Source organism: Xiphophorus couchianus, chromosome 11, assembly GCF_001444195.1.
Source record: "Xiphophorus couchianus chromosome 11, X_couchianus-1.0, whole genome shotgun sequence".
Taxonomy (NCBI): domain Eukaryota; kingdom Metazoa; phylum Chordata; class Actinopteri; order Cyprinodontiformes; family Poeciliidae; genus Xiphophorus; species Xiphophorus couchianus.
Window position 1 is genome coordinate 13,319,301 of NC_040238.1, and position 12,745 is coordinate 13,332,045.

Below are 12,745 nucleotides of genomic sequence, written 5' to 3' on the forward strand. Positions count from 1 at the left end.
ACTTGAGGCCTCTATGCAGGCCTCTATGCAGCGCGCTGCAACAGCAGTTGTGCAACATTTCAAACAGGGAAGCGAAAAGGGAAGCGGCTTCGGTTGCATGTGGCACCTGATCGCCACACCATATCCCCCCCCTACTCCCTCCTTCAAACACACACGCAAACTCAACGCTGGTTGTGCAACATTTTTTGTCTTATGTCAGCTAAGGCCTAATATGTGGCGGTGACTCAGTGGTTCCCCCCAGCAGCTACGGAGATTTTTCAGCTTTTTTTTTTTTATTTTTTATCGTTACATTTCTAAACTTTTAGCAGCTTCTCTTGGATCTTCTTCTTTTGTCTTCTGAACCCGCTGAAACCCGAGCTTTGCTCTGCTGTGGACTCTGCAGGCATGTATATCATTTAGAGCACACATAACAAGACAAACAGCATGACTCCCCCGTTCCCCAGGCTGCCCTGCCTTTCCAAACTAACAACTTCTCCGTCTTGTGATCAAAGGGGCCTTAAGATTTATTCCTTTAATTTGGCACTGAAAATGGCTGATGGAGTCTATTAGCAGGCGGAGGGGCCCCCTGTTAGCACTTAGCCGGCTAACTGGAGTGACGGGCATCTGGCCGGGTGGCTGCCTGGCCGTGTGCACCCTGAATTCTTGTCTTCCTCCTCTCCTTGCCCTGCAGTGACCTCACGCAGCTCCTTTCTCCTTGAAGCAAGGCACCATGCAGGCACCTCCCGACCCCCTTAGCCCCCTACCCAATAATTTATGTCCTTGTGCCACAAGCAGGGGCGTGCCCTGCACTAAAATCCCATCCCTGGCCCATTTAGCACACTCCTCTTGGCCTCCCAGAAGACTGGTTATGGTGTTCAATCACTGTCTGGATGTCACAGTTATTACTTCTAACCATGCAAGTGTTGATCTAAACGACACCTTGTTGCCGTTAGAGACTGCAGAGTGAAACTAATAAAACAGTTATTGAAGAATTGCAGGTAGTTGAACAAAAAAAGAGCTCAGAATGTTCTTTTTTAGCAGCATGCAGGTCAGTGAATTAGAATAGAATTGGAAAATAAATATGTTTTTTGTAACTCAAAATGTGGAGATGGCGTGGATGTAGACACACCGACTGAAATGTTTTAGTTTTGATTATTCTAGCTTACAGCTAATCAGGACGAAAAAATTCAGACCAATAAAATGTCATCAAACCAACTTAAAAATAGTTTTTAATACGTGAACGTGAACCTAATGAACAGTATGTACACTCGGTTCTTGGTTGGGGCAATGCAGCGTAGTATGGAGGAGATCAGCCTGAGGTTCTGCTGCCCTGAAAAAAGAAAACAAGTGATCTAGCTTGAAAAATTTTTACAAGTTATCAAATTAAATCCAATTTAACATGAAGTTTATTGTCATATTAAAGGAACACATAAAATTTCACAAATTGAATTTTATTACATGAAACAAATTGACATTTTTTTTTTTAAAGTTGGACCTCTATTCTCTTTTTCAGTGTGAGGTTTTCAGGAAGCCTAGCTTTTTTTTTTTCTTTTCTTTAAATAGCTAATTAAGTCATCTGCTATCTTGGTTCTGGTGTTTCTCATCTTCCTCTTGACTCCATATATTTTCTATGAGGTTAAAGGTCAGGCCCATTTGCTGGCCAATCAAGCACAACACTATTGAAGCCAACATCCTGACTCTTTTTATGGCTTATCTTCACAATCTTGTCAGCTTTTTTTTCCTACCACATGTTTTTCTTCCACTAAACTTTCCATCAACATATTTGAATACAGCACTTTTTAACCAACCAGATCCTTAGCAAAGAGTTTCTGTTGCACACCCACATCATGGAGGCTGTTGACGCCTGTGTGCTTAACATCTTCATGTCAGCAGATTCCCAAGGGTTTTGCAGGCATTAAGGGTTTTTTTTTTTTTCTGATAAAGCCGCACAACCTCTCTGATCTCAGTCATCACTGAAATATAAAAGTGTGCCAGACCACATTTGCAAAGGAGTGTTGGATGCAATATTTTGAATCCATGCACTGGCTAACATCCAGCTCATAGAGAATGATGGGAACATCGTGGTGATGGAAAAGAGAAGTGGAGAACTCACTAAACCAATGAAAAAATAGATTTGTTTTAATTGCTTTTTATCGTTTCTTTTGATTTATTATTCAAGTTTTCTAAGTTTTGGGCTTTCTTTAGCTGCATGCTAGAATTAGCAGAAATAAACACGCAGCAAGGCTCTCTGGGTGGAATAAAAACTTTTCCGTTTTAAATTCAATAGCAGCAGCATCTGAGTTCTTCAATGACGTGAGGAAGCAGAGAGCCGCGCCTGGTAGCTTGCACCCAGTAATGGAAGCTGATGAATTGTTGGACCACAATGTGTATTTACTTTGATGTAATCCATCAGCTTCACGTGACGGAGCTGGAGTTGCACTCCCGTGGTCATAAAATCGTCCCAGGTGCTTTCTGCGAGGAAAGTCGATGGAGCCGGATCGATACGTGGAAAGGGTCCAGAGAAGTTTATCCGAGCGGCTGCGGCTCACAGAAGTAATAATCACACATAGCGCAGCGATGAATCCGGAGTTTTCAGCCGCAACAAAGGCAGGCTGTGATGAATGCAGATCAGGCAATGAGGGAATCTGTCTGCATCTTCTCTGCACGTCTCTCTCCTCCAAAGGTTAAGTGGATGGTTTCGCCAAGCTAATTCAGCCATATTCTCGTCTGCAGCTCACGCTGCGAAGATGCCTCCTGAACTTGCAGCCACTTAAAAACTGTTTTTGTCTCCAAAGCTCTGCATTTTAAAACCTCCCCAAATGGAAATGCATGCTGTGATATTGCAGATTAATCCGGGATTTTCAGGCGTTTCAGGCTGCATTACAGCGGCTCATGATCTAGTCATGATCACATGTGCGCCGTCCCGTCTTTTGCATAACTTGTTGCGTAAGCGCCTCCTCTGGCTGGCTGGCTGGCACTCTTTGTCATGTTACGGTCCGTGTCATTTCTGCTTTTGGTGGAGCTTATTACAGTACAAGCCGTTCCCTAATGTCACTGCGGTTGCAAAACCACACCAGCACATCGCTCCCTTACTTTTTTTTCTCTCTCTCTCTGTCATCTAAGAATTGGCTTCCTGTTTTCATTTTGTTCTCTCTCTCTCTCTCTCTCTCTCTCTTTCCCTCGCTCTCTCTGTGGAGGTGTCGTAACCCAGAAGGCCGTGCCAAGAACAAACCAAGGTCTAGTCAGGGGAGATCGCTCTGTGCTTGCAGCGCACGCACACACACACCCCCACGCACGCACAGCTGCTCTGCACACACCACAACCAGATGTTAAAGAGCAGTTAGCATGGTTCATGTGTGATGTGTATGGCATGTACGGAGCTCGTTGCCAACCCATAAAAAGTCGTTTGCCTCAGTTTGATCCGATGCGCCCTTCAACGGCGGCCTGCGTGGATGTACACGCGGCCTCCTGTTTCTGCCTTTTATTGTTGCTCAGGGTTGGATGTGTTGATAAAGTACGCAGCAACATGGCAATCCGTCCTGCAGCTCGGTGGCTGCATGCTTCTCCGAAGTCTTGCATAAACAGAAGCCGAATGTTGCGCAACGGAGCTGGAGGTTTGCCCAACATTATTTAGATAGCTTTAAGATCCTGTTCTGGGGTTAACGGCGAAGAGAAGTCGTGCGACACATCTTGACACATTAAAGGGTCATTGATGCGTATTTAATTACAGCTGTGCTGCAGGACTGTTGAAGTTCTCATGATGTCAAAATTGTTGTGTTCAGATATTTCTTCATTCAGTAAAATGCAAACTCAGAGATATTTTAGTTATCTGAGACGTGGCGCCGATAGCATCATACTGATGGATGGAGTCTCAATGACCCTGAACATAAAGCAATAGATGAAATATAACGGTTTAGATATAATGGCCTCGTCAAAGTCCAGATTTAAGTCCAGCTAAAAATTAATGGCAAGAATAATGTATAGTGATGCGTTGAGAACTTCACAATGCATCAATGCAGTCTTCTCAGTAGGGGTGAGAATTTTTTACTATCTGTTGATGCTAATTTTGGGGACACAATTTCACTCAGAATAGATTGTTTTATTGTTTTCTAAGTGATTATTCATAATGATTTCTGCTTCAGAAATGAAAATGATCTTCATGATCTACTCCAGTCTCCTCTGCAAGGCAGAATCACAAATGGAGACATTAAAGTTCATGCCGTCCATTTGCATCGTTCCTCCAAGTTCTCGATCTTCATTTAGCAAACCTCACACACGGTGAAACTCGTGTCAAAGTTGATCTTCCCCAGAATTCAGTAAAAAAAAAACAGAATAAGTCCAAATGTTTGCCTTCAGCAGAGAAGGCAAACATTTTTTCCTCTTTACAAAATATATTTAAGTTTTTCAAATCAATTTTGATACGTTTTTGAGACATTGATTTGGAATTGTAGTAAAAGAGAATCGTTATTTTATTTATTTATTTTTTATCTGAGATCAAGTCGCCGGGGCAACAGGCTGAGTGCAGCCTTGGAGCTCATTTCAGCAGCTCTCATTCTCCGATTCATGAGCTCATAACCGCAGCTGAGCAATATGCAATCCTCCTTTTACTTAGTCTTTAAATGTACAGAGGCAAATCATACTCCTAACTACATTTTGTTTGACGTTTAATCATCTTTTGCAGGAGAATCGGCCCACAGAACTCATGTCGGGGGAAGGAGATGACACCCTCTGCCGCAATTTGCATATTCATGAAGTTTCAAGTCTGGAGTCTGACCAGTCTGAGGGCGGATGGAGGGATTTATCAGATTAGACGCTAAATGCACTGAAAACTAAATTACAGAGAACAACACATCAAACATTCAAATATATTCATAAAAGTTCTAAAAATGAAACGGTATGGTGCAAATTACAGCATGTTATCACAACAGAGTGAATGGAAACTTGCAAGTTTCCTCACGGAAGTCTGCAGCTTGATGACTGGAGTCCTACAAGTGTCTCAAATGTAGCCAAGATATTTATGTTTGGTAGGATGGACAGACAGACACATTGGACTGTGGTTGCCAGACTGTGATAATAGAGAGAGCGTCAGCAGATCCTTCATGCGAAATATGAAAGTTGGTTCACCCTCAGAAATGTTTCACACGTGTTCAGATCCAAAACGGTCCTCTGAGTCGTCCTCTTAAGACTTTCTTACTTCCACAGTGGGTGAAGAAATGATTTTTGATTCTCTTGTATATCAATTTATGAAACAAAGTGCAGTTAACCCCCAGCTATTCAAAGGTTATTTCATATCCAAGTTATTGGGATGAAAATTCAGCTTGGGAAGCTAAGATTGTTAGCATAATGCTACTTGAGACATTATTGGCTGACATTTCTAGAGCAGCCAATCAAGGGGCTCCTTTCATTCTCCTAGATGGTGACTGTTGGAAATGAGGAGGTGTGTAGATGTTAGCTTCTGTGGTTGTGCTAATATAATTTCCACTCAGTGTATTCATGCATATTGAGGTATATTTGGTTTTTGAACTATTAAAATAGGCATCTCTAAGTGTTTCAGGGGAAGCTCTGCAATATTTCTGGGTGGCTGTTGTTCCTAAACCCAGAGACCACTGTAGTGTTGATCTTTTTGTTTTTTATGCAAGACTTGTTTTCTTGAATTACCTCTTAGCTTAAAGTGAGTTATTGTACAAAATTCACAGTTTTTGTTTCTTTTTGCTTCAGTTATCAAAACCATACCTGGAGTGTTGTTTCAATTCTTTCATGCATGTTTGAGAAATCCTTTAATCTCCCACGGCAACCATTCAGGGGAGCCTAAATGCTTGCTCTCACAAAGTGTCGCCTTGAATCTGCAGTCCCCAACTGAGCGTCCTTCCCTTCCCCTCCACCTCCTCCTCAGAGCTCCTCCAGACTAGCGGCAGCAGCAATTACCAAACACCTGGTGAAACTCCACATCGACTGAGCTACTAAGAAGGGTTGTAAACAGCATCGTGGAGGAGCATTGTTGTGACAATGATCTAAAGGGGACGTGTCGGAAGGCGTAGGATCTTTTTAAAGAGACAGTGAGGCAAAGTCAGATTTTTTTAAAGTCATGTTCGATATGTGCAGCATTTTTATAAGAACTGAAGGTAACAAAGTTACTTGATTGTGCTATAAACTGGCATTATGTGCCTGGAAAGTACATAACCCTCCCTGTAAAACCATTTCTTCTGTTTTTATTGTACCGATTAGCTGTAAATCTGCCTAAGTCTCTCTGGCTGACATGGCTTCTCATTTAACAGTTTGCTTTCATGGCGTTGGTTCACATAAGTGGCCAAATTCATTTTTGGCAGTTTTGTGTCCAACAAAAGGCGGCGAAAAACTGAGTCTTCTTACATGTTTGTATGTAAAGATTCTGCAGACTTTGATTTAAAAAACTATCTGCCTCTTTCTTTCTGTCCAGCTGGAGAGAAGGCCATCGTTTGTGACCAGTGTGGCGCCCAGTTCCAGACCGAGGAATCCCTGGAGGCTCACCGGCAGATCCACACCGGTAGGAAGGCCCTCGCACACACACACACACACACACACCCCGACACCCAGATGCACCTTCATGACCATTGGCCTCGGCTGCACTTCATAAGTGCACAAAATCCACGAGAAAACGCCAACGTATCTTCCTGTTTCATAAATTAGGATGCGCTGTGTTTACCGTGTGAAGCTGGGCTGTTTAGGCTCATCCGCCCGTCTCCAATCAGCCTTCTCTGACTAACCGGAGCTATGATTGACAGACACATCGCCCCATCTCGGATTAGTCCTGCTCGTCCTAAATCAAGACAGACCCAACAGTAATCAACAAGCAGAGAGAACTTGGCAGGCCGATGTTGTTTATCAGCGCTCGGTTCCGTACATGGGAAGGCGAGGACGATGTAGGTGCCAAGATGGAAATAGGAGGAAGTAAATCCCCGTTCGGCAGATGTGTGGTTGGCCTGGAGCATTTCACCGCTGCTGATGAACTCCTTTTAATTTGGGAGGAGTCGACTGTGTCAAATTTCTGTTGTAGATGTCCAGAGCGTTGGAGCTGCTTTAGAGCGTCCATGACTGAAAATCCTGAACTTTAGGCATTTCCTATATTCCTAAACTTTTGGAGATTAACCATACCTTTCCATTTTGTCATTTGTCGAATTCAACATAAAACCTGCACTTGACTTTGTAGTCTTGTACGTTTGAGGTTAGATTTAAATGAATTCAGAATGTGGTAAAAGCTGAGATTTATAGATCAGATCTCTCTGATTCATCATCCTTTCATTTTATTTGTGCTTTAAACCATTTTTACCTCTGGATATGTGGCTGCATTCCAGTAAGTTGAAAGGCAACTTCATAAATTTAATTTCAAAATGTGAAACTATCTATGCAGCTGCATAGATCTGAAAACATGTTCCCCTCAGACATTGCAAGAAAAATTAAGATTCGGAATAAGTTTATAGCTTTTAGCTGTTCCTGAAGATTAGTTAAACATGACAATTTGAGCATTAATTTACAGACCAATATGGCTCTCACAAAGAGAAAATGTCATACTATAAATATTTATTGTGCAGAGTGATTTACTCATTAGATTAATTTCAGTTATTTACATTTTTGTCAAATAATTTTATATCGTGTTACTGATTTTGTCTTTGAATCTTTTCCACGACTATTTCAGCTAACTGACTTTAGTGCTGCTGCAGCACTATGCACTCTCTGCAGCTTATAATGCATAACAATAACAACCTTGAGGCGCATGCCTGCCCCCTACTGGGCTGGAGTGTGTGGAACCGGGTTACCAGTGGGCCAGAAATGTGTTATAAGCATTATTTTTAAGGCATTATACCTAATTTAATAATCATTAATTAGAATGAATCTCTGTTATCGTTTTGCCACAGGAATATTCTAAAGAAACAGAGCTTTTTCTTTTTTAGTTATTTTGTTGGTTGGCTAGAAAAGTTTTTAATTTCACTGTTTCTTAAAAAAAGTTGGATTTTTTTGTCAAGTTTAATTAATTTAAATGTGCCCAAGCCACTTGTTTACTAAAAGTTGTCATGCATTTGTTGATCCAGTCTCCTTAAAATGATGGTTCATAAAAGACCAAAACTTTCTATCGGACCTAACGATTCCCAGGTTAAGAAGATGTTTAATAAATCTGTGAAATTCTCACCCTAAAAATTACAACAACAAAAAAAATCTCTTATCAAATTCCTTTGTTGGCACGCTAGAGTTGTACTCAAGTTAGTTGACCCTTTATTTCAACAGGCAAAACATTAGGAACCGTTTCTTATTTATAATTTTAGCCTGGACGTTCGCCAAGCACTGCGAAGACTGGCGACCTGTCTTGGTTGTACCCCGTCTCTCACCCAGAACGTTAGCTGGAGATAGGCACCAGCACCTCTCCCAAACCCACTAGGGACAAGGGTGTTAGAAAATGGATGGATGGATGGATGGAAGTTTGTAAGCAAAAGTTTAAATTGAGGTGGAGGCCATACACGGACCGTCCAAGGGCTCCAAATGGCTCCCGGGGTGCACTTTGGACACCCCATTGTTAAAGGCTCTTTGATTATATAATAAAGCTTAGCTACACAATAAAACATAAAACCATACTGACCGGTTAACATTACAAGTAAAATACAATGAGGAAAACACAGTAAATCTGAACATTTCCTTTTTTCTCTCTTCATTTTCCAATGTAAATAGTGACAACAGTTAATACCTGCTCCACCAGTCAATCTGCATATTAGTTTAAAATCCAGCTGATTTATTGTCTGACTGGTGGATCTGTCAAACTGCTTATTTTAATAATTGTTTTTCTGTGCTCCAATTCTGGTTTTTGGTTCTTGGCTGCTCTGCACATCGTAAAGTTTAATGCTTTTCTCTCTCTGAAGACAAGTTTTCATCTCCGCATAGAAAGAGGGAACATGTCGGTCTGAATTAAACCCTTTCTCTCTCGCCTCAGTTCTTCCTTTTCTCTGCTGCTTTTCTTCGTTAACCAACGGTAGTTTCGACAGGAAGTCCGTGGACTCTTCCTGTGTTATAGCCGATGACATGAAGTCCATCTCTGGACCTCGGCTCTACAGCAACAGAAGCGGAAATGTAGGTCATTTAAATGTGAATCGTAAAATCTCGCAGAAATAAAGAGTTCCTGCTTCTGCCTCCTCTTTGCTCGTCCACATGTGGGACAACGTCCCCCGAAGGGTGCAAGCGGATGAAAGGTCACGCCCTCCAACAAGCCAGTCAACATCACCATCCCTCAAACATGTCAAACAAAATAAGATGAGAGACAGACGTCCCTCCCAGGCCAGGAGCGTTTCTATTATTGTTATTATCGAGTGTTCGGGTTTTCTCCAAACACTCGTCGTCATTCATTGGAAAGGGGGCTCTGGTTTGGTGCAGGCAGGATTTAGGAGCTCCCCCTGAGGGGCTCGCCCTCCGCCAGCCGGCTCGTTGGAGGTAAAGAAGGGTTAAACGAGGCTAATGATTCAACAGCCATAACAGCGGAAAGGAGCGCTCTAAATATAGGCATTCCAGTCTGGAACGAATGGCGGGGAGGGGACTGGGGAGAGATGGGGTGGGGGGCCGCTACAGTCATGTCTCCGTGCCAGACAACGGCAGCAGCAGTAATAGTTTAGTAATCATCCGTGTGTTAAGCCCCTGTGAGGAATCACACTGTGAGAAATGGGGCCTGGTAGAACATGACGCGACGCTTTCACCGCTCCACCGGATTCCCACTTTCAGTGTTCTGTTCTCCGCCGTGCTCCCTCGTTCCCCGGTCCGCGGCGGAATACCTGACAGCAAAAACATTCCAGTTCAACACTTTACCTGCTAACGAGTCAACGCGGAAAACGTTTCTGAATAAGTTCAGCTTTTTTTTTTAGCAGCACAATAATCTCACTCTGAAGCATGTAGAAAGATCTGACCTTTACTTAATGATATTTATTCAGCAGGGGAAAATTTTATCTTAAGAAAAATTTGCTTTGTTAATGTCCTGAACAACCGCTCTACTGTAAATATATGTGCAACATACTTAATGAAATTTAGGAGACGCCACGGTTAAGGAGTCATTTCTTAAACTTGAACGCACCCAAATATAAATGTTATTGATTTATTAAACTTGGGAAAAATATAAGAATGTTTTCAAAGACAGAATGACCCGAATCCTGTTCTTGATGCTGAAAATAGATTTTAAAGAATAAAAATTGTGTTTTTATGGCTTGCAGTTGCTTCCCTTGGTGATATTGGCTCATGTGACAGAAAGTGTAAAAAGTGTTTCCCCAAGTGTGTGAATCAGACTGTAAGCAAATGTTAATAATACTACAGATGAAGTGTAAGTTATGCATCATTCTAAATATGTTGTTGCCTTTGAGTGCAGCACATGTAGGTTTGTCACTTATATTTTGCTGGATGATAAATTGTCCCTGAAATTATTGTGATGAACAATGAAACTTGACATTTTGACGTCTTTTTCAACTAATATAGTAATAATAACAACATATTAACACAAGTACACCTTCTCAAAGATATATATATATTTCTAAATCACATTTAACACTGGACCTGGAAAACATTTTAAATATCCAAAATAAATAAAACAATTAAATTGTATTAGGAAGTCTCTGTGATCAAAATTGTGTTTCAAAAAATATTAACCACTCAGCTTAACCAGAGAAAACAGGCAAAAGTTCCAGGTTTTTGTTTTTAAAAAATGTGAAAACTAACAACTTCACACCGATTGTTAAATCATTTTTCAAAATCCAGCCTTTTCAATGATATTACAGGGAATCTGCTCATTAAAGTATTAATCTAATCTTAATTTATCATTTAGTTATTGATGTATTGCTTCATTGGACTTTAGATAGCTAACTTCATGTTAACCTTATTTGTGGAGACTTTGCATATTCAGCGGGATAACGGCTTTTTCTGTGCCGTATTTATTCATTTCTGCTCTACATAAAGTCTGCTCTCTGATTTTAGCACCATCCCGGTCCCGTCTACGTCCACCAGCGGCTGCTGCCTCGTCACAAACAGGCTGCATGTTTCCTTTGCTCTGTGTGTACGTGTTGAATATTGCATACGGTGACATTCAAAGGTTAAGTATCATTCATGTGCTGAGCGAAACAGAGTGCAGAGGAGCGACTCCCTTTAGCCAGCTGGCCCGTTTCCAGGATGAGCGACTGAGATGAGCAGCGGGACGCAACAACGTCCTCCGTTCTGTCCCTTCTGTCTCGTTTCCTTGGAGACGCACCAATCTGCCTTTTTCTGTCCTGGTTCTGGATTTATTCAGGCACAAATAACACAACTCTGTGTAAATAGAGCAAAAATTCACCATGAGAAAAACAAACAAAGAAAAAACAACGTTTTTCAGCTCAGTTTTTTAGCTCAGTGCGGGTCGTGCTGCTTTTTGAGCTCTGTTGGCCTACTTCATGTTGCTAGATGGGTTCTGTTAGGGGAGTTATTGATTCTGCTGATCCTGGCAGCAATCAGGCTAACAAAACCCGACCAAAGAAATGTGATTAACTTATGATTTAACAAGAATACGTCCAGGTTGGTCCAGGCTTTTTCTCATAATAAATGAAGCCATCATTTAAAAACTTGGATTCCCTTCATGGTTACTGACCTAAAATAACAATTAAAAAAATATATTGTAAAATGTGATTCCATGAGTTGTCTTAGACTGATTTTAAAGTTAATTTGATAACCTACTATGAAGCAAAATAAAAACAGAAGAAATTAGTCAACACATTGAAGAATTTAGTGGATTTACAGAGGAATTTTATGTCTGTCAATACCTGAATGTCACTAGGACATTAAAGATCAGTCCAGTAAAGACCAATACATAAATAGTTTTGTTAATATTAATGCTGTGAGCTGATGGAGAGAAAAACTTTATTTTACTCGTCTAGAGGAACATGAAGAGACGTCAGAATTTAGACCCTTGCTTTCGCTGCTGTCGTTTTCTTTACATCGAACAGCAAGAGACCTTCACCGACAACAAAGCGCTTTGAGTTTCATTTGATGCTGTAAACAGAACAAACAGGAATGCATTCATACAGGAAGGTTTGTACAGTGCCCAAGACACACAAGAGTAGGCGTGTGGTGGAAGGAGGGGGTCACTGTTGGCCATCAAAGCCAGATTTGATCTCTGGCTGAATCTTGGCAGAGTTTCAGCTCTTGGCTAATGTTCCCCCATGACAATATTTGGCCTCTGCGGCTGCCTCTCTCTCCGTCTCTCTCTGGCTGCTCTGAATAGGAACTATTGTCGCGTCTCCTCCGCTGGTCAGATCAGCTGCAGTCTGACTCAATCCCTCTTCGCCTCCCTCTCCGTCCATCTTCTGGTTTCGACACATTAGCCAGTGCACACCTCTGCGTGCCATTCAGAAGCGTTGAGGTTTCTGGGTTTGTCCCTGTCCTGGACCAACTTCCCCACATGTAGAATTTACAGTTGAGACTCTTTCATTGTCTAGCGATTCGATTCCAGTCTTTAGATTCACGATTCGATTCAGAAGCAAGTTTTTTTCTATCCAAACAGCCTAGAGAACGTGCTGTGCAGCATGCGTGCAAATAGGAGAGGCAAAGACGTGCAACTTAATCCATTCAGAATTCCCAGGACTAGGAATTGCGATTCTTTACAGAATCTTTTTTCTCTCTTTTTCCTGAACCTCTGATGTAAATGTTGGAGGTTCTCGTGTGCTTCAGCACCACTGAACTCTCTTCTGCCGACTACCATCCTTCCTCTGAAGTGTTGTGCAACACAAACTGCGTTTTAAAA

The 12,745-nt window shown here is 41.7% G+C and overlaps 1 protein-coding gene across 3 annotated transcripts in view; it reads left to right on the plus strand.

Annotated features, from left to right (window-relative positions):
• Positions 1-12,745, plus strand: part of zbtb16a (zinc finger and BTB domain containing 16a) — a 183,993-nt gene that overhangs the window by 113,571 nt on the left and 57,677 nt on the right. For all 3 annotated transcript variants that reach the window (XM_028030775.1, XM_028030774.1, XM_028030776.1), the window contains exon 4: positions 6,416-6,502. In XM_028030775.1, coding sequence (XP_027886576.1) covers positions 6,416-6,502 — 87 coding nt within the window. The remainder of the gene's footprint in view (positions 1-6,415; positions 6,503-12,745) is intronic.